The sequence below is a fragment of the Platalea leucorodia genome (genome assembly GCF_965183815.1).
Source record: "Platalea leucorodia genome assembly, chromosome: 5".
Taxonomy (NCBI): Eukaryota; Metazoa; Chordata; class Aves; order Pelecaniformes; family Threskiornithidae; genus Platalea; species Platalea leucorodia.
The window spans coordinates 79,033,813-79,057,621 of NC_138827.1; the positions used below are offsets into that span (position 1 = coordinate 79,033,813).

At 35.1% G+C, this 23,809-nt stretch overlaps 1 protein-coding gene across 4 annotated transcripts in view; it reads left to right on the forward strand.

Moving 5' to 3' along the window:
- Positions 1-23,110, forward strand: part of LOC309590527 (neurabin-1-like) — a gene marked incomplete at its 5' end in the record, with an annotated part of 44,105 nt that extends 20,995 nt beyond the window's left edge. The window contains 10 exons of one of the 4 annotated variants that reach the window (XR_014228162.1): positions 547-643; positions 724-913; positions 1,736-1,887; positions 2,664-2,997; positions 5,852-5,936; positions 7,046-7,117; positions 7,662-7,857; positions 18,643-18,831; positions 20,216-20,493; positions 23,054-23,110. Coding sequence is in view for 3 of the 4 variants with exons in the window: in XM_082311806.1 (XP_082167932.1) it covers positions 547-643; positions 724-913; positions 1,736-1,887; positions 2,664-2,997; positions 5,852-5,936; positions 7,046-7,117; positions 7,662-7,857; positions 13,619-13,735; positions 18,643-18,831; positions 20,216-20,383 (1,600 nt within the window). Of the gene's footprint in view, positions 1-546; positions 644-723; positions 914-1,735; positions 1,888-2,663; positions 2,998-5,851; positions 5,937-7,045; positions 7,118-7,661; positions 7,858-13,618; positions 13,736-18,642; positions 18,832-20,215; positions 21,711-23,053 lie in introns of those variants that run through there. The other 3 variants (XM_082311806.1, XM_082311804.1, XM_082311805.1) reach the window with 3 other exon arrangements.
- Between the last annotated feature and the right edge of the window lie 699 nt (positions 23,111-23,809).

The window sequence follows — 23,809 nt, forward strand, 5'->3', positions numbered from 1 at the left end:
ATTATTTTTGTTTCCTTCTTGTAAATATCGTTTCTTTTTGTAAAACCCAGATATTGCAGTTTCTGTAGGATGAACCAAGTAGAAACTTGAAATGCAATTTATTTTCCTACAAAGAATTCTACCATAGCTTTTGGAAGGAAAATACTGTGTGCGTATGTATCTTTGTGGAAGAGAGTAAGATGTAATGATTGGAGTTGTGTATACATTTCACGCTTTAAATGGATATGCCACTTGCCACTTTTAAAAGTAGAGAGCTGGTTGTAACTTTGTAGAAAAACTGTTGCAACACATCTTTTTTCAGCCCAGAGTAAATTATAGTGTCATATGTATTTTCTTTTGAAGACAGCAGAAGCATACAAATACATAGGTCATTTTGTGATGTTACAAGATTCATGAATCAGTTATACCTTACAGGCTGATTTTTTCAACGTTTACTAACAGAATGCTTTTTAGTAAATGCAACTGTGCGTATTTCTATTTTATGTATTTTTCTACATTTCTATATATTACTGTTTTTTATATATATGTATATATTTCTTTCACCAGAGAAACAGAATTTATGAAAAAAGAGGAGGATCATTCAAGGCTACTTGAAGAGAGAGACCAGAAATATGCAGAACAGCTGAAAATATATCAGGAAAAAGTAAAGCAGTATTATATTTTGAAATAAATTTCTGCATTCTTTGAGATTTGTATCTCACTTCTGAATTTTAATTCTTGCAGATTTCAGAGCTTGAAAGTAAATTAAAAGTATATGAGAGAATGCCATATATGTTTGGAGGTGGCAGTTTATTGGAAGATGGCTGTCAAATTCCAGGCCAATATAATGAACAGTCAAAGATAAGGGAAGAAAATGAAAAAGAGACAGAATCAATAGACGAAAGACTAAATTCTTCAGATATGTTAATTTCTGGTAAGTAGGTTGTAGGATCTTTGATTTGCATTTAACAAAAATTAGGAGGAGTTATATGTGTAATGTTTTTTTGTTGTTAAAATAAGTGTTTGCTATTTCCTACTGACTGGGTAAATGTTTGACCTGAGGCAGTGGGGATATTTTTGTTTAGGTCCCCCAACATTTTCAGTATTGTAGTAAAGTATTTCTTAAATGCTGTGGGAAAGAGGAGATATATGGAGAGAGATCCATCTTCACTGTTCCTCAGATTCTCTATTAGTGAAACTGATAATGTTAGGGGGACTAAAACACTGAGATACATCAGTTAAAATCCCATTGATTTTAAGCTGTGATTTACACCAAAACTTGCTATGATTTTTTTATTTGTCTTGTGATTTTATGCCCAGAATGTTATAAAATATTAGATGGTGGTTCAAATGAGAAGCATGGTTTAAAAAGATTTGATAGATGCTTATGTACTTTGCACAGTTTCTATCTTAAAGAACAAGGATAGGAAAGTACATTTTGGGCACAAATTCTCATCTATTTGAGAATAAAATACAGTTTTCAAGCCATAATACCATTATATCCTCATGATTTTTTTTTTTAATTTAAGAAATATATTTCAAATTCATTAGAAATTGCTATCACAATATGTTAAAATACTGTAGTATTTTATAAAACAGTATTTTCGTATAGCAGTGATTAACAGAATAATTCTGATTTAACTTCTGAATATTTTTCTGGACAGTGGGTTGGAGAACTTGCCTACCAGTTTTGGTTTGTTTTTTGTATTGTTTGTTTTGTTTTGTTTTTTTTTAAAGTAGTACATATTTGTTGCAGATTTTGATGCTTTTGTTGGGGATACTCCCAGATTAGACACCAGTGCCCACAAAGCAAAAGCTCAGCTTGCTTTGAAAGTAAAACGCCAGCCACCTTCTCGATCAAAGCTGAAAGAATCTCTTGGGGCTGGACAACAGACTGCAAATCTACAGGTACCAATATTGGTAGATAATTATGCATTCAGGAGCCTGAATGTATGTTCAGTTTTATCTTTATTTGCAATTGTAAGTGTTGTCCATGCTTCGTTCAGACTGTGCCAAAGCATCTTATTTTTATGCTGTATCAAGTGAAAAACCCTGTTCAGGTTCATACCATGTATGTGACCTCTGACATGTTCTTTGTAGCACAGTTAATTTGAAGTTAGCAAAGAAGTATGCAAGCTCGTACTCTACTTACTGAAAGATTTTGATATAGTGACAGTGGTATGTTGTGAAAAATGCTCACCTATCTTATAATTCCTTCATCTGAAACAAGTTAGTTACCAAATTTCTTCAAAAGCTAAACACTTCTGAAATGCTTCATTATTCCATAAATAATCATTTAAGTCCACAAAAAGTATACCAGTAAAATGTTCTAGCACATTTCTGGAAAACAATTGAAGAATTGAAGCGTACATAGGTGGTATATGAGAGAGCCTGTCATAGAGGGAGAAGATTGAACTACTTCAGTTAGATCGGAAAGTAGTTGCATTGAATTGGAATGGCCAAGATGTACCAGAACATTTCTGATTTGGCTAGAGAAAGATGATTTGGGATGTGCAGAAAGATCTGTATAGGGGTGGATAAAGGAAAGCCTGTAAAATCAGCTTCATGTGATTTAGATGGTATCTAGAAGCGATGAAGTTAAAATTTTCTGAACTGATGAAAGATCTGATAGTAAATGATTATATGTCATGCTCATCATAAAATAACTTTTGAATTTGTTGAAGGATGAGGATTCAGAAGATACTGTTCTCAACAGAGAACTTTCCACTGTGTACCTAAACAAGACCTTAGAAACAAGTGAAAAACTAATTCTCCCACGCCTGGATGACATAGATCGAAAGAGTGAAAAGCCTGAACAAACAGAAAGCACAGAAAGTCCTCTAGAGTCAAGTCCTTCTGCTTCCACGCACTCTTCTCCAGTACACAAACCAAACAATGAACATAGCACAATTACCACTCATTCACCTCCTCCTGAAGAGATGGCTCCAAATTCTCCTCAAGGTTATCCCAAGAATGTTAAGCAAAGAGAAGCAAAAGGGAAAGGGAAGGAGGCCAAGGGTAAGACTTAAGGGTTTATTATTATTTTAATCTTTTGGGGTTAAAGGATTACAGATTTTAGATATAAATGAATATTGAACAATAAACTACTTTGAGGGAAAATGAGTTGACTACAAAACTAATTACCTGGTCTAAAACCACTTGTTAACTCTTCAGGAAAGTTTGAAGTTAGCAAAAAAGTATGCAAGTTCATTGTATTCTATTTTTACTTACTGAAAGATTTTGATAAAACAGTAGTATGTTCTGAAATACGCTTGTCTATCTTTTTAATTCCTTCATCTGCAACAAGCTAGTTACCAAGTTTCTACAAAAACTCAACATTTCTAAAATAATTTATAGCGCCAAGAGTCTAAAAGGTGCCTGCAGAATAACTGGTGTTTCAATTAAACAGTTACAGAAAGGAATAGGCCTGTCAGTTTGCTAAAAGCTCAAACCTATAAATCTAGAGGGTCTAAATGATTGCCTTGACATAAGCTAGAGGGGAGCTAAGTTATTGACTGTGGATAATCACTAAAGGTCCTAACACATTTCTGCAAAACACTAGCCTCGTAAGTGGCAATGTATCAGAGAGTAAGTTTGACTGATTTCCCGATTCCCAGAAAAATTCAGTGTTGGCTTTGTGCTTCCAGACGTTATCCAGGTGTTTAAACAAGATATGGATTCTGAATGTTACAGGCATTATTCATCTTGCCCTCTTAGGGTATTTCTCACTAGAAAAAGGTTAAAGTTATTATAATCAGCCTAGTCACTACTAATCATTATTTGATAGAAATATTTGGCTTTTCTTATGAATAATTGAAAAAGGGATCAGATAAAATATTTTAAATGCTTGATATTTCCTTTAGTCAGCTAGCACAATATGTAAAGGCAGATTATACTTGCTGTCTTTTCTGTACAGCTTGGACAAAACCTTTCTTTTAACACCCTGAAAACAGGATTTGTTTTATACTCTCCTCATTCTATGTGTTTCTATAAAGTCTTAAACCAAAATAGTCTCTACCCCAGCTTCTGTTTGTTTTCTTTGTTTGTTTGTTTTTAAAAAAAAAATCTTAGCAAAACAAGTACCTAATATATAAGTGATTTTGCTTTCTTTTCTACAAATTTTTTTGTGATGGCTAAAGCATTGCAAACATTTTCTTAAAATTGGCAGAGTCACTGGAAGAGCTAATTAATGCAGTACATTGAAGATGAGGATTAGTATTGAAAGCTTGCTCTTTGTAGGCAAAATGACACTAAACGCTACTTTCTGCTAGATTGTTGCTTTCTAACCGTATTTAAATGTCTACCTATTATTTCATTGAAATAATCCTTTCTATTACCTTCCCATCCATTCGTGTATCAGTCTGTATTTTAACCTATTGTACCGTGTTTTAGAAATTACCTCTTTTCTTAAAATGTTACTTCTGGAGAGAGAGGCGGAAACAAACGTCAATATTAAAATTAATTCTTCTGGGTTTGTATTTAAGTTGACAGGAAAAATGACCACTTTATGAAAGAAAATGAAAAAGTTTAACTGGTAGTTATAATTTATTGGATGTTACATGTTTAGAAAGAGTGGTTAACTAATTAGATAAAGTTCTGATGTTGATCAGATATGACAAAAAAAAAAGAGGAAAAACCCTTGACTATCCTGAGTATTCAGCATGTAAACTTTGAGATAACCATTAGACGTTTCATGAAGGATTATTAGCTGATGAGATGGTGGGGCGTTGTCCTCAGTTCTGTGTAGTAAACATGATTTTCGGTTTTTATGACCCTTCAGGGCATCTGTGTACATTATTTCATGTCAGGAGTTGTCTTGAAGGCAGAGCTTAGAGCCTACTTTGTCTCACAAAAAGCAGGCTGCCTCTCTTTCATAGGCAGCTTAGTTATGAAATACCTTATTTGCAATACAAAACATATGTCAATTATTTAAAAAAAAAAAAATCTAGTAGCCTAAGGACTTAAAAGAAAGTACGTTCAGGACTTGCAGTAATCTGTCACAATCCAGTGGGAAGAGGTAGTGTGATGCTTAAGTTTGTCAATCTCACTTGATAATTGAGCAGTTGGAATTCAACATGCTCCCTCTGGTGAAAAATTGGATCCTAGCAGGTTGTATTGAGTTTTGAAAATACCACAGTCTTGGAGGAGCTTCAAAGTACCCATTACTTCTTTAGAATAGTCGCAGTTTATATACTGTTTCCAAGACAGCTTGTTAGGATCTGTCTGCTCTCCAGGTACTGGCTATCACGTTGGTTAGGCGCACTTTCTGGAGCTAGCAGCTTGCACGCATAGCCCGTGTTCCAAGTAGCTAGCCTGGACTAGCTACTGAACCAGAAAAAATGCAAAAGGAATATCTTATAATACTTTAAGCGTAATAAAGGATGATTAAATGCTGTACTTGCTCAACTGTTGCTTTAAAACTTAATTTCACACATCTTACACTGGTTATCTCAGTGTATTTTGAAGTTGGCATTTTGCAAAGGAGAGAGGTACTTTTTTCTAAATCTATGTTAAATTATCTTTTGTTTGTAATTCATTGAAGCAAAATACTGTGGTAAGTTTTATCTTTCTGTAGACTGTATAGAATTACTGTTTATCAAAAGCAATATTTTAATCAGTCATAAGCAACTGTTTTGTTGTAATTTTTCAATGGTACAGCACAGCCAGAATGATGGGAAGATGTCATAGAGAATAAATTATGTTGATATGGCGGTAGTATTTTCAGCTAATATCTGCATGTGTGAATGTGAATTTTAACACTGCTACTCAGGTTTTAGTATCTTATTTACTTAGAAGCATCATCGTAAGTACTTGAAACTTGCAAGTATTTTTAGAATAACATATTTATTTTTTGCCCCTGTATGAAAACCAGAAGAAAAGAAAAATGAAGACAGGACAGTAGAAACAAATGAAGGAACATCATCAGGGAAGTCCAAAAGGAGATTTCCAGATTTTGGGTAAGATTTTACTTGTGTTCATTTGGAAATAAATAGCTTTCAGTGTTACTTTTGGAGAATATCATGTTCTCTAAATAAAAAAAAAATGTTGAGAAAATCCAGTAATGCTACTTCATAGCAACACCACTGGACAGAGTATTTTTCATCTTGAATTTGTAATGTTGCATTCATGTTTCTACCACATTTTGATTTTATTTATCTGTACTTTTTTCCCTCAAAGAATTTCTTAGGATTCTTTAGTTTTTATCTGAATATGCAATTTCTCTATGAATTAAATTGCAAATCCATGCGTAGTTTTATGCCAAAATATTGTTGGAGCCTAGACTCTAATGTTATGTCCTGCTGGCATTATAGTCTAAAGTAGATACCTGTCTTGCCTTAATTCCTTCTACAGTGGAGGTGTCGTTACGTAGGGTTTGGCTATAGTAGCTGCTTACTGAACTGTTCCTTGGAGGCGGGCAGCAGTGATGAGTGGATTTCTGAATTTTATCTAGAAGATGAGATTGCGAACAACAAGGGGTAAAACAAAAGTGCAAGCTGCATATGATCTGCAAATGCAGTGTGGTAACTGAACTCTGGGGATTTGAGAGAAGAGCTGCTACATTTTGCAATAAGCCTTGCTCCTTTGGAGCCAGGTATAAAGCTTGTTGAAGCCTGCTGACATCAAAGGCTCAGACTGGTACTGCAACAAATAAATCATAACATAAAAATGATAACTTATTTAACACACAGAGAATGTAGTTAGTGACGTAGTTCAAGTCACTCTGCATTGCATATGAACGTTTATATAGCAATAAAACTGTTCTTCCTCTGGGTTGTATGCACTATAGGCTAAGTTTCTTTGGGCATTCTCTGTGTTTATTTTCATTATATGTGGTCTTTGAAAGGTACTTTCATAATTCTGTCATGGTTCTTAAATAAAATATGAATGACAGTACTTTTTTAATTGCATGCATAATCTGCAGAATCACGCTCTGTGTAACAATATAAATGTGGCTTTTTGTAACTCTTGAAATTAATGTAAAAACCAACTTGCTAATTAAAAAAAAAAAAAGTTGCACGGTGTAAATGTAAATGCTTTATGAAAACTGTGGTTTTTTTCACTTCAGTGGATTACGGAAATCTGGGGGCAAGGGCAAGAAACAAGAAAAAGAAAATCTAAGAGGTTCTCTGGATAGCAGGTAGTTGGGTTTTTTGTTTGTTTAATACATACATGCTGCATTCCTAAAATTTTTAACCTAAGAATTTCTTTAAAACTATCATTACTGTTTTACCTTAAAGTACATTCAAGTATAACAGTGGCAAAATTCTAATATAATGATGTCGAGATGAGCTTCTGATCTCATGAAGTTAAGAAAAATACATGGAATAGTATGTAGGAAACAGTAAAGCAGGGTTACATTTTAAAGTGGCTCGTAAGATTAACATGCTCTATCTTAAATATAAAATCTATATTTTGCTTAGGAAGATGAATGTTGAGTAAATTAAATTAGCAAATTACTGAAATTGTGTTAAATACTGCAAAAGCTCTTAAATTTGTGTTGTTCGGTAACTCAAATTATTTTGCATGGATATTTAAAGGCAAGTATTAGTTTTCATTTTAAATATGAATTGTGCTGTGAAATGGGTAAAAATGAGTGGTGTTCTGAGTTTGTTGGGTTTTGGGGGGCAGAGTGGGGTTTTTTGCTGTTGTTGTTTAAACACAATTTAATCTACCTATTTCAGAGGTTCCCGAGAACTGTTGGATGACTCTGGCAACAATCTATCTGCATCAGATTCAGATTCCCCTGTTCCTACTTGCATGCCTTTCTCTTGGTTTGGAGACAGCCACAAAGAGCCTCAGATTTCTAGTAGCAGCCTGCATGTTACTCAGAGCGGGCAGGACAGTTGTGAACACGGTCAAGAGAAGAACAGAAGCAAGGTAAAGATGACTAATTTGTGCTTTGAATATTTCAGTGTTGCATCTTGATGAAGTAAAAACATCAGTGCTTAGTATGCGGCAGCTTGATGACTTTAGTCCTTGACCACATTGCCTCTTATAAACACTGCTGCAGAAGTCTGAGACAGCCCTCACAAGCAGAAACTGTGTGAGTGTTCCCATTCCCTCCTGTTCAGTTGAAGCATCAGTGGAGGCTATTCAGGCTGAAGTAGCATCTAAGGAACAATCACAGGGTATGATTTTTCACTGGTTTATAATGCTAAAAGTAATGTTAGCTATAGGACAGTATAGTTTTAAAAGCTAAATCTGTTTCCCAGTCTAATACTTGGAAGAAGTGTACATAAATAGAGGTCAGTTTCCCAGTCAGTTGGTCAGCCAGTTCTTAGCATACTGGTACATAGGGGTGGAGTACCAGACGGGTGGATGAAGATAGCATCCTTGTTTTCATTAACGAATTTAGTATTGAAAGCCAAGAGACACATCTGTAGAACACTTTCTCTTCTAGGAAACTGCTTCTGAGTAACTGATAATGTTCCAATAATTTAAAGCCTTTTAACCAGATTTTAAGAGTGAGGCTACACAGTTCAGTATATAACTATAAAGTTACCATCTTTACAGTTTAAACTGTTTGAAAGAAATGGCTATAAAAAGAAAGAAGTTTAATGTGTGCACTGTCTAAATATTTTGTTAAAACCTATTTCAATGTAAGACTTACTAACAATCTTATTAACTTACCTTCATTCTTGTTTCCTGTGGATTTTGTCAGATTCAAAATTGTAGCTATTTGAGTAAGCTCATAAGCTAGGTTTATTCTTGAGTTTCACACTTTTTCTTCACTTTGGTTGTCTAAAATACCCTTTCACTTTTTCCTTTTACTCTGTGTTATTAGAGAGAAATGAGTTACAAATCTAGAAGAGAAACTTGCCAGGTTGTAGTCCATGAAGTCACTGATATTTTGCATAGATGGAAAGCCAACTTGTTGTTATCTGCCATGTTTCCAGATGCTGATTACACTAAAATGCTGTTATAATACATTTTTCTAGATTACCTTCTGTTTTCTTAGTGTGAATTTACAGTCCCTGTGACAGGAGTAAGGCGTCTGCGTACATAGCTTGTAAAAAATACAGAAAGTGGTTTCAGAAGCATACAATACCTTACTATAACACAGGAACTTAAGAAGAGTAGGAACTTTTTAATGTCTGAAGTAGAACGACACTTTACAGAATACTGTCCAGTGTGTGTCAGTCTTCTGTATTTACAGCTCCTGCATTGTTTGCTTCTGCTGAAGCATTTGGTGGCCAAAAGATGTGTCTGTAAATAACCTGAGGATCTTGGGACTGCAAGATCCATGTTGAAGGGCATGTGCATATACTTCAGTACAATTTTTGTTTAAATAGGAGTGCGTGGTTGATCTCTTAATAGGCTGTAGCAAAGCTATCAAGAGATGTCTTCTGTATAGATAAACATTCAGTGGTTTAGCTTTCAAAGTCTTTGGTTCAGAAGAACCTATTCATCCCCTCTTCATTCCTTCTTTCTGTCAGATTCAAATAATTTTTCTGAGCATAGTAGAAGTCCCACTGCTGCATTTCTGCTACAAGCACACATAATGTGCTTAAGCACCCCTTAATGTGTCTATATAGACACTTTTTTTGGCAATCAAAAAGGTATAGATCTTACCAGATTGGGTGCTCTCTTCCTTTCCATGTTGCCCTAAAACAACAGCCTTTTTTTCTCATCGTTGTATACTTTATCCAAGTTGATTATCACTTTAACCTTCCAGCTGGTTTCTTGCCTACTGTTTTATTTTTTGTTTCCTTCTCATGCTCCAGTATGTAATTGCTGCTTGCTGCTCTTTTCTTTTCCTTAGTGCCAGTTGCAAACTGGCAGCTGGAAGAATATACAAGTCTTCGGCTGTATTTCTGCTTTGTAAAATGGTAGAAAGCTGACCCTGTTAAAAAACAAATTCTCATACGTTAATTGATCCTAAAATCATACTTGGCCTCTCCAAAGTCAGGCTGTTTTTACTTTGCAATGTTTGGAGTCTTTTATAGATGGTAATGTGACAGTAGCTACTGCTTGGAATGACTAATCTTTGTAGATCTTAACCTGAGGTTGATCATTAAGTTTGCACTACAATAACAAGGCTTTGGCTGGTAAACCTCACTATGAAAAGACAATAAAACTCAGTAAGAAATGTGCTTGACCACTCAGCAGTGAGTCTTGTTACTAAAACAGCGTAACAGCAGGGACAAAATCATCTTCCCAGAACTGAGGGAAAGAATACTCCTTTTTGTTGATGTTAACTCCATAATATTTATTGCTTTTATGTCTGTAGTATCCCGTATGATCAGGTGAAAGCATTTCTTAAAGAGCAGGTAAAAGTAGAAACCCTAAAATAAGAACTCTGTCATGTAAAAATATATGACTGTTGTACTGAATCTTTTGCATTGTGTATAATTTCTGTAGTTTTAATATTGATGGTATAAGGAATATAATTATATTTTAACTGTTTTCTGTTTCTGCAAAATTTGGCTGTTAAAATTGCTGCATCTAAAAGGATTTTTTTTTTCTTAAAATGATACTCAAGTTAGCCTTAAACTTATTTGGCAAAGTAATTAATCAACTTCTTGTTGCTTGTGAAAACTAGAAACACAAGAACTAAAATCCTGTGATCTGAGTGTTTGCAGACTGTTTAGCCGTGTCAGATTTCTAAATTACACAGTTCTTAAATCAGTCCCTTTACATAATCTGCCCCTTGATTTAGTCCCACTCTCTGATACAATACAAACAGATACATACTGTTCATAGTCATTATTTTTCCAGAGCATTATTTAGCTTCTGTAAGCTCGTATGCAGTGTTTCATTTTCGTTGCAAGGAAGAACACTCTGGTATAAACTATTTATATCCTAGTACCTTAAATCTTAGGAAACATACCTATAAAACCTCTTCTATCTAAATTCTGTGGTTTTCAAGAATCAAAAATCTTTGCAACTGGCTCTAAATACTGTAAAAGGAAATTACCATTTCTTTAAACTGAATAGGAGCAGGGGGAGGAGAAAACATTACAACTGGTGCTGAGATGCTTTACTTTTGGCTATGTTTTCTTCATATTTTTTCTAAGGTCTCATTAAATATTTTCCTCAAATATAATCCTGTCCTTTTTTTTTGGTACATTTTTGTTTCTGAATTGTTCTCAATTGCTCTGCAAAGTTGGAAAGAGTGAACTGAAGGGTGGCTAAAAGAAAAGCTCCTAAATAGATTTTTCAGTTTAGGTTGAAACTAATTTGAGAATAGGTTGATGGACAAAGTATTCTGTTGTTTCTGGTAATACTTTTTACATCTAAAAGACTGAAGAAGTCCTTAAAATATAATGTAATTAATAAAATAATCTACATGGTAAATAGAATACCATTTTTCCTTCATGTACAATACCACACTCCATGAAAAGGTAGCAGGAAAGCTCAAGTTGTGGTTTGGGGGTTTCTTTGTTTGTTGGGTTGTGTTGGTGTTTGTTTTTTCTTATTGTTTTTTTCTTTTGGTTTTCTTTACCTTTTCTGTTTTAAAGACTGGAAATATGTATCAGTAATTTAGGCTAAAACGGAGTGCAAAGATCAAGTATCCGCCCCCAAAACAAAAGTAGAATAATCTAGAAAATTTAGAGTTCAGGTTAAACTGAAATCAGAACACAAATACAGAAGCGCTCAATGAAGACAACTGCGAAAACATAGTTCTCGTATAGCAGCATAAGTTACTGAAGAAAAATGTCTTTAACATCAGCTTGATTTAGGATCTCAGATTATTTATGCATATAGGGATACGGTATGGCATCCTTACAAAGTATAGTTAATTGATTAGAGACTTAGAGAAAATAATAGTAAATAATTGCTTGCTGTTTATAGGCAACAGAGAGTACTGCTGAGAAATAAATTTTAGAAAGGCAAAAGTAGGAGGCAAGCTTTTGGCAGAATTATTTTTCACTCACTAAAGAAAAATAACAGAGAGGTCATGATCTGAGTTGGAAACGGAGGTAATCGAATTAGAAAATATTCTGGGAAACACATACATTAGTATTCTTTAAGATTTTCTTACTACACCTGCAGGGAAGTTTTCAGGAGTAGCATCTGGTTTTTTTGTAGTCTTCAGCTTGAGTCACATGCTGCTCAGGTAAGCTGCCTGAGGTTGTATGAGTACTGGCTGCTGGATAAGATTGAAAAAAAGCTAGATTCTGCTGCTTTTAGATGCTAAGGCAGGAGTACAGATCCAAAAACTTCCTTTAAACACAGATTAAGTGTAATAACTGAATGTAAATAGTAAATGCTATGAAAATTTACATTCTTTCAACATGATAGTTCTTGCATTAGTCATATTTCTAACCTGAATTTTACTTTGTTACATATAAAAAAACCAAACAAACTAGTACTTTATTAATTTATTAAAAGAATAAATTTGTCAATCTCTTCTTTCAGAAGAATTCTCTATTTTGAAAATATTTTTTTCAGGCTGTCAAACTGCATAACTACTGTAGCTTTACAGTGTTAAACCATTTTTTGTAAAGACATCCAAGTAATTGTTTAACTTCTAAAATGTTCAGCTTTATTATAGTGTTTTTACACTATTTGTTACTTTAACTATAAAGAAGATTTTACATAGCTTGGTACAGTCAATTTATTATGAAAATTCTTCTAAAGATATTTTACATGTATGTGGTATTTTTCATATCAAGGTAACTTTCAGATGATGTGATTCTGTGCCTCAAAGTCAGCCACCTCAAAACTGAATCATACAATCATAGAGTAGTTTGGGTTGAAACGGACCTTTAAAGGCCATCTATTCCAACCTCTCCTGCAATGAGCAGGGACATCTTCAACTACATCAGGTTGCTCAGAGCCCTGTCCAACCTGACCTTGAATGTTTCCAGGGATGGGGCATCTACCACCTCTCTGGGCAACCTGTTCCAGTGCTTCACCACCCTCATTGAAGTTGTTAAAATGAACAGCAATACAATACAGTATCTTTAATTAGAGTTTAGAGTTTTGGGAAAGCTTGTCCTTAGGCAAGCTCTCTATTCTCTATTCATGAACTAATTTAAACCCTGATCTGCAAGCTGCTGAAAGCTCCTTGCTATTCCAATTCTTAATGTATGTCAGACAAAGTCAGCCTATTTGTTTCACTGTCAATGACAGTCATTCAGTACTGGGCCACTATGAAGTCTAAATCTAGTTCTCATTTTCAGAAACTTTCTAAGTTATGGGGGCACTTCTGTGCCACAGGAATCTTAGTGACCATAAACAATTAGGACTCATTTTTATCTCGCCAACAGAACAGCACCTTCTGAAGCACATTCATAGTGCTTGTGTAGGTTTCAATTGAATACAAACTTGGCATGAATAATTCCACCAAATGAATCTTAAGTTGCTTCTTCCCGAGTGTGGTATGCCTGCTGAAAAAGTAACCGCATGTATTTCCTTGTGTACTTTAACACCATTTCAGGTTATGACTGATTCTCCACACAAGGTGCTCTTATTGGGGATATTGCTTTAAATTTGTTGTGTTTTCAAATTCAGAAGTTTAACAAAAGCAAGTCAGATGCCTGATGTAGTGAGTGCATTTCATGTGTTCTAAAGATAACTGAGTTATAGTATTTTTTTTTTTTTACCAAAAATCAATATTACTAGAATGTCACCTTATGACCTGCTGTTCCAAGGAGTGAGTTAATAAAACGTTATTTCCACTTGTTTGCAGAGTAGAATTGTCATAGATGATACATACCATAGCAAGCCAAGTTGTGAACTTTCAGGGTTAGTGACAGAACCAAATCTGTCAGGTCGTTCACACACTTTAACCTTCTCTTCAAATGAGGTGAGTTTCAAAGTGTGTATATGTGTCTTGTTGATGTTGTTGTTCACACTACAGCATGTTTAATAGAAGCAGATTTGTGTTATGTGGAACTAGATGGCTGTTTCCATATTTGAATGTTGAAGAGCACTGTAAAGAATCGTAAGCTGTTGCTGAACTACGTGCATGGACTAGTAGATGCCGTATCAGCCTTTGTGTTCTGATCCTAGTTATATCATTAAAATTGGAATGAACTCTGTCTGATCAAATTGCATTTTTTAATTTTAAATATAACACCTTTCTGTTCCACTAATTTAAAGCAACTTCCTGGGTGAATGAAAACTGCAGCGTTTTTGACCTTGCCTTCACATCCGTGCAGGTTTGTTTTACTATAAAATTTCATCTAAATAAAAACAAACAGAAGAAAAGAGAAGAAAAAAAAAATGGCAGAATATAGTGGTTCTGATATATAGGTAGAAACTAAATACCTGAAAGTCAGTGTTCATCCCCCTGGAGAGCTAACTCCTTTGGCTGCCGCTGAAACCTAAAACCTAAAATTTGGTAATGTTCTGAGATATTGTCTCACTCGGTGTTTGACTGATGGGCATCTTTATAAATTAAATCCTTTATAGACTAGGAGGAGTCATTAAAAGCTGAACACAGTCATCTTCCAGAAATGAGTTAGAGGGCTTGCCAAACTGGTAGTGATAATGTTTGAAGAAAAAAATTAAATGGTGGTTCATGAATGTGGGGGTTTGTTATTAGCTATCTTAAACCAGGCTTTGGTGAAAATCTTAAAATATTCCGGTAATATGTAGACAGTCAGAACAGTCTTATGAACAATGCTATAAATATGAAATCACTAACATAAAAATCTGGGGCATCAAAAATTGTGTAACTAGTTTACGTGTTTCAGTAGTGGACTAATTTCTTGCAGATTTTTATCAGAGATAACAGTCATAGATCTAATCTAGTTAATATCTATCATTGCAAGTGCTCCCTGCAGTTTTTTGAATGGAATGGTTCATGAATGGAATATGTGTTTCTAAAACTGTCAAGTAGTATAAATTGTAAGATTTTAACAAAGCTAAATATCTTCTTGAATATTGTTCTTTGATCAGTGTTACAACTTTCAGTAAACTTCTGGTTCTAAAACTCAAACAAAAGTTGTCTATTACTAATTGTGCATGTGTAAAGTGATATTTTAAGCCTTTTTTTTTTTTTTTACGGATGAGTCCGATTCTAGTGTTCTCTCTAGTTCACATGTTGCTTATGCATATGACCAATGAAAGGTGTTTGTACCTGTTCAGTAATTACATTTATTATCAGGGTCTGTCCTGAGGATAATGATAAATAAACTCTTAGCTGGTCTCTCCTTTGGAAAGCAGCATGTGTGGAGAAAAATAGGTAGTTCTGTTCTTGAGGTTTTTTAATTGGTAGTACAATACATTGAGGTCTAGGAAAAAATAAGTAACCAATCTTATAGCAGTTTTGGATGTTTCAAATCCTTACCTTAAGCCCTTCACAAGTAGAATTTCTACCTGGTGCTTGTTGTTTGGATGAGTTCATAAATATCCATCAGGGATCATGGTAGCCAGTGCAACAACCCCTGCTTTCAGAGGAGTGAGCTACTGCATGCTGCCCTACAAATCCTGGAATTGCTAGCAGACAGGAGATGGAAACATCTCTTAGAAATCGAGATGGGAGCAGCACTGAAGGGTCTGCCTCAGCTGGGCAGGTACTCACAGGCAGCTTGGGGAAGTGACGGCGTGGTGAGAGTTGGGTTGTTAGCAGTCAGCTAGTTACCACAAAGGCACCTCCACTCACAGTTGGTTAGCAAGCTAGCTGGTAATCCCTCCTACCCTTCTAAAGTTTTTAATCTGTTAAATGCTGTGATGGCATTGGTGTTTTCTTGGGTTTTGTATTTTTATCTTTAGAGCCTTCAGTATTTCTGTACTTGCTTTCTGAATCATCTGCATGTTTACGCAGGAGCACATGGTTTTCTCATGCTCCATACCCTATAAGTAGTTTTAGATCTGCTTTCTGACTTTGCAGCTAATCTTGTGTGTGTGTGTGTGTGTGGTGGCTGTTTTGGGGACTGTAACTCTGATGTACAAGCAGCTTGGGACAGTCCCTCTGCCTCTGGAAGGATGGTAACCAATTGGAAAAAAAATGATGTAGAGGTGTTATTTAATGACCAATAAGCATTACTCAAAAATCAGTGTTCTTCATCATAGTATTCTACGCTTTTCACTTTCCTATTGATATTCTGAAAAAATAGTTACAGATGTGCTTTTCCCTTGTGCAGTAGTGAAAAATTCCAATTACACAGGATTAAATGTCTTCCTGTTCACCTTCATTTCTGTGAGGAGATGATGTCTAAGTGTTTTAACACAGATTCAGTTTTTGTGCAACTTCTTCTGGTTTTAGGGTTGTGTCTTTACCAATATGAAGTAGGAGGAGTTTATTAGCAACTGGTGATGCTGAAAGCCTAGACTGAAATTAGTAGCTCAGTCTGGCAGACTCCTCCATGGTACAGTCTGTTAGCTGCTCTAATCCGTACTGCTTGGAGGAACTGGTGCAGAGAGCCTCCGAGATTCTGTCCGGGGACCGCATTCCCCTGGCGGAATGAATGAATCCGGGCCTCTTTGTTTGCCAGGAGTACACCTTCTTCAAGTACTTACACTCTGAAATTACAGAAGTGAAGTTGTTGCATGGCTAGCATAGATTAAATAAAACTAATGAGTGAGTTCCAACTGGAATAAAACATTTTACACATTTCTCTGTGTAAAGGAGATATATAGAGAGAGACAGACATATATACATACACACACACACACACACACACACACCCCCCAAGGATAAAAGTAGATCTATATAAAAAAATATGTATGTGGCAATATATATTTTAGTATTTCTTGCTGCTGATAGACCACACACAACTCTGAGATACAGGTCAAACTTGAAATGCAAAAAGTTTCCCCTTTTTTGTGTATTATTCATGAACACTTGCTAGTATGAGACAAAATAAAAAGTTACCAGTATATATTTTGTATTACAATATCAGGTTGAAGAATACTGTTATCTAAAATTATTTAAAATAAATGGGCATTTTGAAATTCCTGTAGTAATTTATACAACGAATCTTCTTTCTCTGTACAAAGCATCTCGAGCTTGATAGCTTGGATAGAAAACTCACTGTGCCCCAGTTGTCTTGATACAGGTGCTGTATAGAGCACTTCAAGCAAAACCTCTTCTAGAGCCCTTTGCTGTTATTTTGTGAGAATTGCTGCTATTCTTTTGCACATCAGGAAGGTGGATGTGTTCACACTTGTTATTTCTACATAAGCATTTTAATGTGGATTAGGAGTTCATTTTTGAAGTAAATCTCCTGGTTGTCCCCACTAGCCTTACTTTGATTTATCTTGGAAATCAAATCAGATGTGCTCCAACAGTGTTCCTGGTGTGTTCCAGCTGCTAGTGGCCACTGAGTCCGTGACCAGACTAGAGCTATTCAGAAGTGAAAACCCTTTGAAATGCTTGTAGCGTGGATTTTAGGACAAACTGTTCTGCTCTACAAACTTGTTCCTATTTATGTGCACTGCCTCCTAATGTAACCACTGCCCTTTGTTTCACAGACCGGGTAAAGCAAAACTGTTTATAACTATGTGTAGTCCTCTGATACACTGGAAATTTAAAATTGTGTTTTTTCACCTTCGATATGTGTTCCGTGTTGCACTCTGAGGATCGTGTGACAGGCCTACATCTTGCTATCTTTCACTTGCAATCACTAGAATTATTTTGTTACATTCAACCAACTCTCTCTAATTTTCCATCAGGAGAGTTGGATTTTGTGAGATCTCTCCAGTTGTGAGCTGTAGTTGTTCACCTGAAACTTACAGGGTCAAATCTATCAGGAGAAAGATGCTTATTTCCATGTTTTCTGTTTACAAATGACATGCGTAAGGCTCGCTGGAAAAAATGGGCGTACTTTCTGCTGTTTTGCAAGTATCTTTGATAAGTAGTGGAAACTGCCTAGTGGAGCAGTCTGCAAGTCTAATGCAGCCTGTACTCAATCATAAGCTAGTGAGAGATCATTTTGGATAGTTAATAAAACTTCAGGTAACTCTGATGTTACTGATTCAAGTATCGCACTAGAATTTCTTCTGTACAGACACTGAGCCCTGTTTTATGTAGCTTTTCTTTTGTGATGAAGTAATGGAGTGCTTCAGGACGAACAGCAGTACCTTTTTCCCCTCAGAAGCCAACTGAAATTGAAGCAGGGAGCTTCAAAAGCTCTGTGAGCTGCCAAAGTGTATTTTCAGTGGAAGGCTACAAGCTCTTATGTTTCTGAAATGGTCTGCTACTAGGCAGACCCTTTAAAATGTTGACGTAATGGCATTAGATGACACAATAAACAGTCTTCTCTTTTTTTAGAAATGCACCAAATTTAATAAAACTGTACCTGGAACAGTCACCAGATCTACTGACTACTAAAATTGCTTTTATTCTGGATTTCCTTCACTTAACTATAATCAATAATACAGTTGAAGTGCTACCTGATTCTTCTTGATGCTGTGTAAGGCAGATTCCAACATTAGGATTGAGCTACCTTAACCGACTAACTGAGGAAGCTTGTTCATTGTTAAGATACATCAAGTTTAAGCAAATGCTTTGCGATATAGTTTCTTAGAGAAAACCATTTATGTTCTCTATTTCTGACTTAGTTTGTGTTGAATGTTGTAGCGTCTTTTTGTTCATAGCAAACTCCTAGGCAAGCTGACTATAAACTGTGATCTCAAGAACTTAAGTCCTTCTGGAGCTAGAGTATGTTTAAAAATGCATTTTGTTAATCAAACTCAATTGGCAACTGAAATTCAACATATAGTCAAGTAAAACATTGCTTATGGTGACTTTTCTCAATTGGTTAGGCATTAGATGATGAATTTGCAACAACAGGAAAGCAAAATCAATGGCACAGTAGACCTATTTCTGAATGGACCACCCAGCAAGTATGCCACTGGTTAATGGGAATGAACATGGAGCAGTATATTACAGAGTTCACAGCTATGAACATAGATGGACAGCAGTTAATGCAGCTCGACAGTGAGAAGTTAAAGGTATGTGAATATCCCAGGATAGATTTGTAACTGTATAAATTTCACTGCTTATTCAGGCATATTTTAAACCTACAAAGTCTATTTTCCTGTTTTCATGGCTTTTTAAGGAATAGAGTTTTGCTTTTGAAATACTTGGAGACTATACAGTTAGATGAGAATTTAGTAATTGATTGTACAATTAAAGACAAGCTGTTTTTAATCATAAAAATACCAAGTATTTCTTGCTTGTTTGCATCTTGAGGAAATCCAGGTAAGCGTAATTCCCCAAAGGGGCCTGATACATCTGTCATCAATTTCAGCATAAGGTCATACCAAAACGAAGATCCAGCCAATTCAAATGAATAGAATTGCAGGATCCAGTTTTAGAAATCTGTTTCTTCCGCATCTCCTCTTCAAATGGGAAGGCTAAAATCCTATCTGGTGACCTTTTAAATGTTTTTTGTTTTTACTCCTGCTGAAAAAATCTATTCTAAATCTTTCTTTTGAGCCTTTTCTTGCCATTTTACCTCCAGAAGCTGCATGGTATGTATCCCTTATAGTGCTAGTAAACTCCTTCAGTTTTTCTTTCTCATTAGATTATCAGATCGCATTTTGGACAGGCAAGATGTGTGACTAAAATGAGGTTCACTGGTCTATTCTGGCATAAGGCAAATTATTGTTAATGATCAATAGTAGGATTTGAGTTTTTTAGGGAGGGAAAAAAGTGTCTAACTTCAGTCTCCAAAAGATACTTGCATTTTAGAATAGATGTGCAACACTAAATGTACTGTATTTTGTTAATTAAATATTTTCTTGGACACAGAGGAAATACATGTTCTGGTCTGTCAAATGACTGTGTTTGGGGAACTTTGGATGTTGATGCTTAAAGCTTAATTGACATCAAATGCCATTAGGAGTTCCATGGAGTGTGAGCAAGTGCTGTAACTTAGAATCGGGTACTGCCACCTGTTGATCAAAAATCAAAGTGTACCGTTTTCTTACTGAATACACTTTTTAATGACACACTTTAAAATCCTTACTGTCAAAAATTAAAGAGTAGTTACTGAATATAAATTCCTCTTGTATAAAAAGAGCTAGAAAAGTATTTTGAGACTACTACTTATTATGCTATTTGCTGGAAATTGTCAGGTGTCTACATGTTTGTAAAATGCAATGAGATGCTGTTATTTCACAACCGAACAAGAGTAGGCCCTTGTTTCCTTACTTGTTACCTAGATGATCATTTACAATGCTCTTGAGGACCTGGGTCCTTATTTTTCAAATAAACAGACTATCTTGCAGCAAAGTGAATAACACTTTCTTAAACTGTTCACGCACAAGCACTGTTGACGGTGCTGTTGGAAAAATTAATGAGGTATTTTTCTTTTTTTCCTCCCCTTCGAAGGCTTTGGGAGTTTCCAGTCAAAATGACCGATCAACAATAAAGAAAAAAATTAAGGATATTAGAAAAACACAAGAAAAACTGGAAAAGCAGAAGGAAAAGGTTCAAAAGAAGGAGAGAGAAGTTCGCAAGACTGGCAGAGTGGCAACCACTCTTGAATCAAGCTGCTAAAATGATCCTGTTTTATTTTAGCACAGACTTACTTCATCTTGAGGAAGTTCAGCAGATATGTATATAATTGTACAATTGAGGGATGAGGGAAAGTGCAACAGTTTAACATGGTAGGTGGTTTTTTACTTTTTAATTATGGTCCCTCCCTATTGCAACCCAATAAAATGAAATAATGTTTTCAGTATTTTTATTCCTAGTTGACTCTGCCTGTACTAATAGACCATAATTTAACTTTCTGCCTTAAGTAATATTTGTGCTTCTAAGACCTCATATGCCCTTTACATTGAAATTGATGTTCGTGAAAAGTAGAGTACTGTATTAAAAATCATTCCAGTATTAGTCAACTAGCATTTGATAGAGTTGAATCTGATAGAGGGACAACAGAAAAATCCTGCCAACAAATTCAGTCTCTGACAGTCTGTTTATCTGTTGCCACTAAAGATGTACAGTAAAAATTAAGTTTAAGAAAACAGTAATGTCAAATTAATTTAAAAAGAAAGCATGTATTTCAAATTTATGGATTATTTTGTTTAAACTCTTGTATTTCTGGGATTTTTGTTCAAAGTTCACTGTAGTAGCACATTGGTTTTGAATTCTATGTGTTGCAATTTACTGAGAAAATAACAAGAAATGTTAAGTAGTTTTCACAAACTACATATACTAAGCATAATATTAAGTTTTCTGTACACTACCTGTATGGTGTTGGGACAAGGTTTAAACCTATAAATAAGATCTTTTTTAACCTATTTTTCCTAAATAATACATAGTTTTATAGATTTATGCTATGAATAAGATCAATTTGCAATACATGTATTTCTCTTTTCTACCTGCTACAAGATTTTTGCGGACCAAATTTATATATTTGCTAATTTTAAACTATACTGTTTTTCAAACTTAAAATACTGAGGGAAGAATTGTAGGAAAAATTACCACTGAAGCACTGGGTTTCTGCATTGTATTTAAATGTCCGATTGTAGACTACAGATTATTTCTCTTTAAAGGAGGATTTGATTCTCAGAATAGTTTAGAACATGAATTGGTGTTTTGTATATTTACATACTATTTTCTAGAGATACTACCACAGCACTTCCTTTAATTAGATTATTCCAGAAACATAGACTAGTTTAAATATCAATTCCACCTTAGAATGGACTAGAACAAAACTTAATAATTCGTTTATGTGGACCAAGTTCTCCTTTAAATCTATGGACTGGTTTTCATTTTAATTAAATGAATGAAATTCACTGTTGGTGTTTCACAGTTGTTATTTTTTCATATAAATGTCTTATGAATTTCAGCAAAAGGACTGTGTGGAAATGCTTTTGCACACTAAGCATTTCCAAAATAAAGTTTGAAAATCTTGGTAATAATTACTTCTAAAAAGAGGGTCAATTTTCTGTTTTGTGCATTAAGAAACAACTCTTAACTTATTTGTTTCCAGTAGCTTTGAGTTTGTACTCCAAACTTACAGACCTTGAGCTAGAGAGGAATGCTGCCCTAGTAATAAAAGAGAAGGGAATTAGAAGTATGGAATGATCAAATGCTTAGGATCACACATGTAAAACCACCCTTCAATTAATTCAGTCAAGGAAGTTTACTTCTCAGTTAAGTGCTTTCAGCTAGAACAGAGAATACTGATGCGACCATGTATTACTGTTTTCCTTTAAGCCTACTGAACTGAATGTTGCACCCTGTGAAGAGTTTGTTTCTCAGGAAGGATACTAGTGGAAATAATAGTTTCAAAGGTTTGCCTGTGTGCAGAGCTCTTGTAGTTAAACGGGGGCCATAGCAGGGATGATAAACTCACCTGGCACCTGAGTGTAAGAATATTGATTATCACAGACCACAGCATTTAGCATCTGTCAGATGCTAAACGAGAGGGCTGGCTCCATGGAACTAGCTTAGTACTAAGCCACAAAATCACCCAACTTAAAGTTTAATTTTTAAAATAGTTTTAATGAATAAATGTAGTGATTCTTTCAAAAAATTAAGTAAGTTAGCACAAATCAAGATTAATTTTACAGTGTAAGACTGAGCTCATTTGCATACAAAACTATTAGTCTCAGCATTTTGATAGCTGAGCTAGTATACTAATTTTCTACAGTGATTCACTTCAACTTAACCAGTGTGCTAGCAACGACTTCAGTACAGTAATGAAAATTTTAAACACAAAAAATATCTTCTGACTTCTATTTAAATCAAAAGTAATCAAAGATCAAACTTGTAAGTAGGATTAAACATTGTAAACCAAAATATTACTACATTTGTGTTTTCACCACAATCATTCAGGGTGGTGGGTGAGGAGATACATACAAAGGTAATTACATGGCAAGTTTTCAATCAGTAGCTAGCTGAGAGCATGAAAGAGGTTTTATATCAATAATACCATATGAAATACTTCAACAGATTTTCTAGAAAACAAACTGTGTTAGCTTTTCTTTAGAAACATCTCTTGTAGTTCTCAGATATTACTAAAATCAGTTCAATTAAGTTAGTTAAACATTTAAAACAGCGTTAAAGTTAGGATGTTCAGCTTCAGAGTTTTTCGAATCCCTTGCTGTAACTTTCAGCTTTAGTTTAGCAAAAGCAACAGCTGCAAGTGTTCCCTCTAACTTTTGTACAGGCCTCATTTTACAATATGTGGAATTTCTAACATACATCCTCTTGCAGGGCTGAAGAAGAGAATAGCTATAGATTCTCCTCACTTGTAGCCATGCGGATTGAAAGGTATGCCAGTCACCACCTCACACCTTTGTAAAGAAAAATAGGGACCTCTCAAAGTGCCCGCAAGCTTGAGTGGAGCAGGTAACTAACTGTACTGTTCTGGTGGCAATTAAGCTAGAATAATCCTCCCTCAGAGTGTCAGTTTATGTATATAGCCCATTCTGTAAACAACTCCTGTTAGTGACCTACATTAGCCTAACCAGGGTATAAAACCATTTTATTGTTTTGCAGAGGGCTAGGGAGCTAACAAGGGATAATCTTTAATCTGGCTCAGCTACAACTAGAAAAGCATGGCTTCAGTTTCTAACATACCAGCTATTCCCTTTACTTGTGGTATCTCACCTTCTGCTCTGTGCAGAGCTAGTAAACTAGCAAAATTTAGGCTTATTCGTTCTGAGAGGGATTATGTATGTCTGCTGCAGAACAAAAATCACAGAACTACATGCAATGAATTAACTGAGAAAAGGATTAGTTCTCAGTGTCTTTAACTGCATCACTCCTAAAACGTTCAGCAATGACAGGGATCAAGGTGCAACATAAATGTGTGTGATTTGAACAAAGCTGGCACAATAGGCATTAAAAGTTGAATCCTTTATTAAAAGAAGGACTTTGTACCTGAAATGTAGTAGTCGTTCCCCTCTCTATCTTCCCGCTATGTTTTGACAGTTTGCCTTTGACTGATAAACACATTCTGCTTACCTT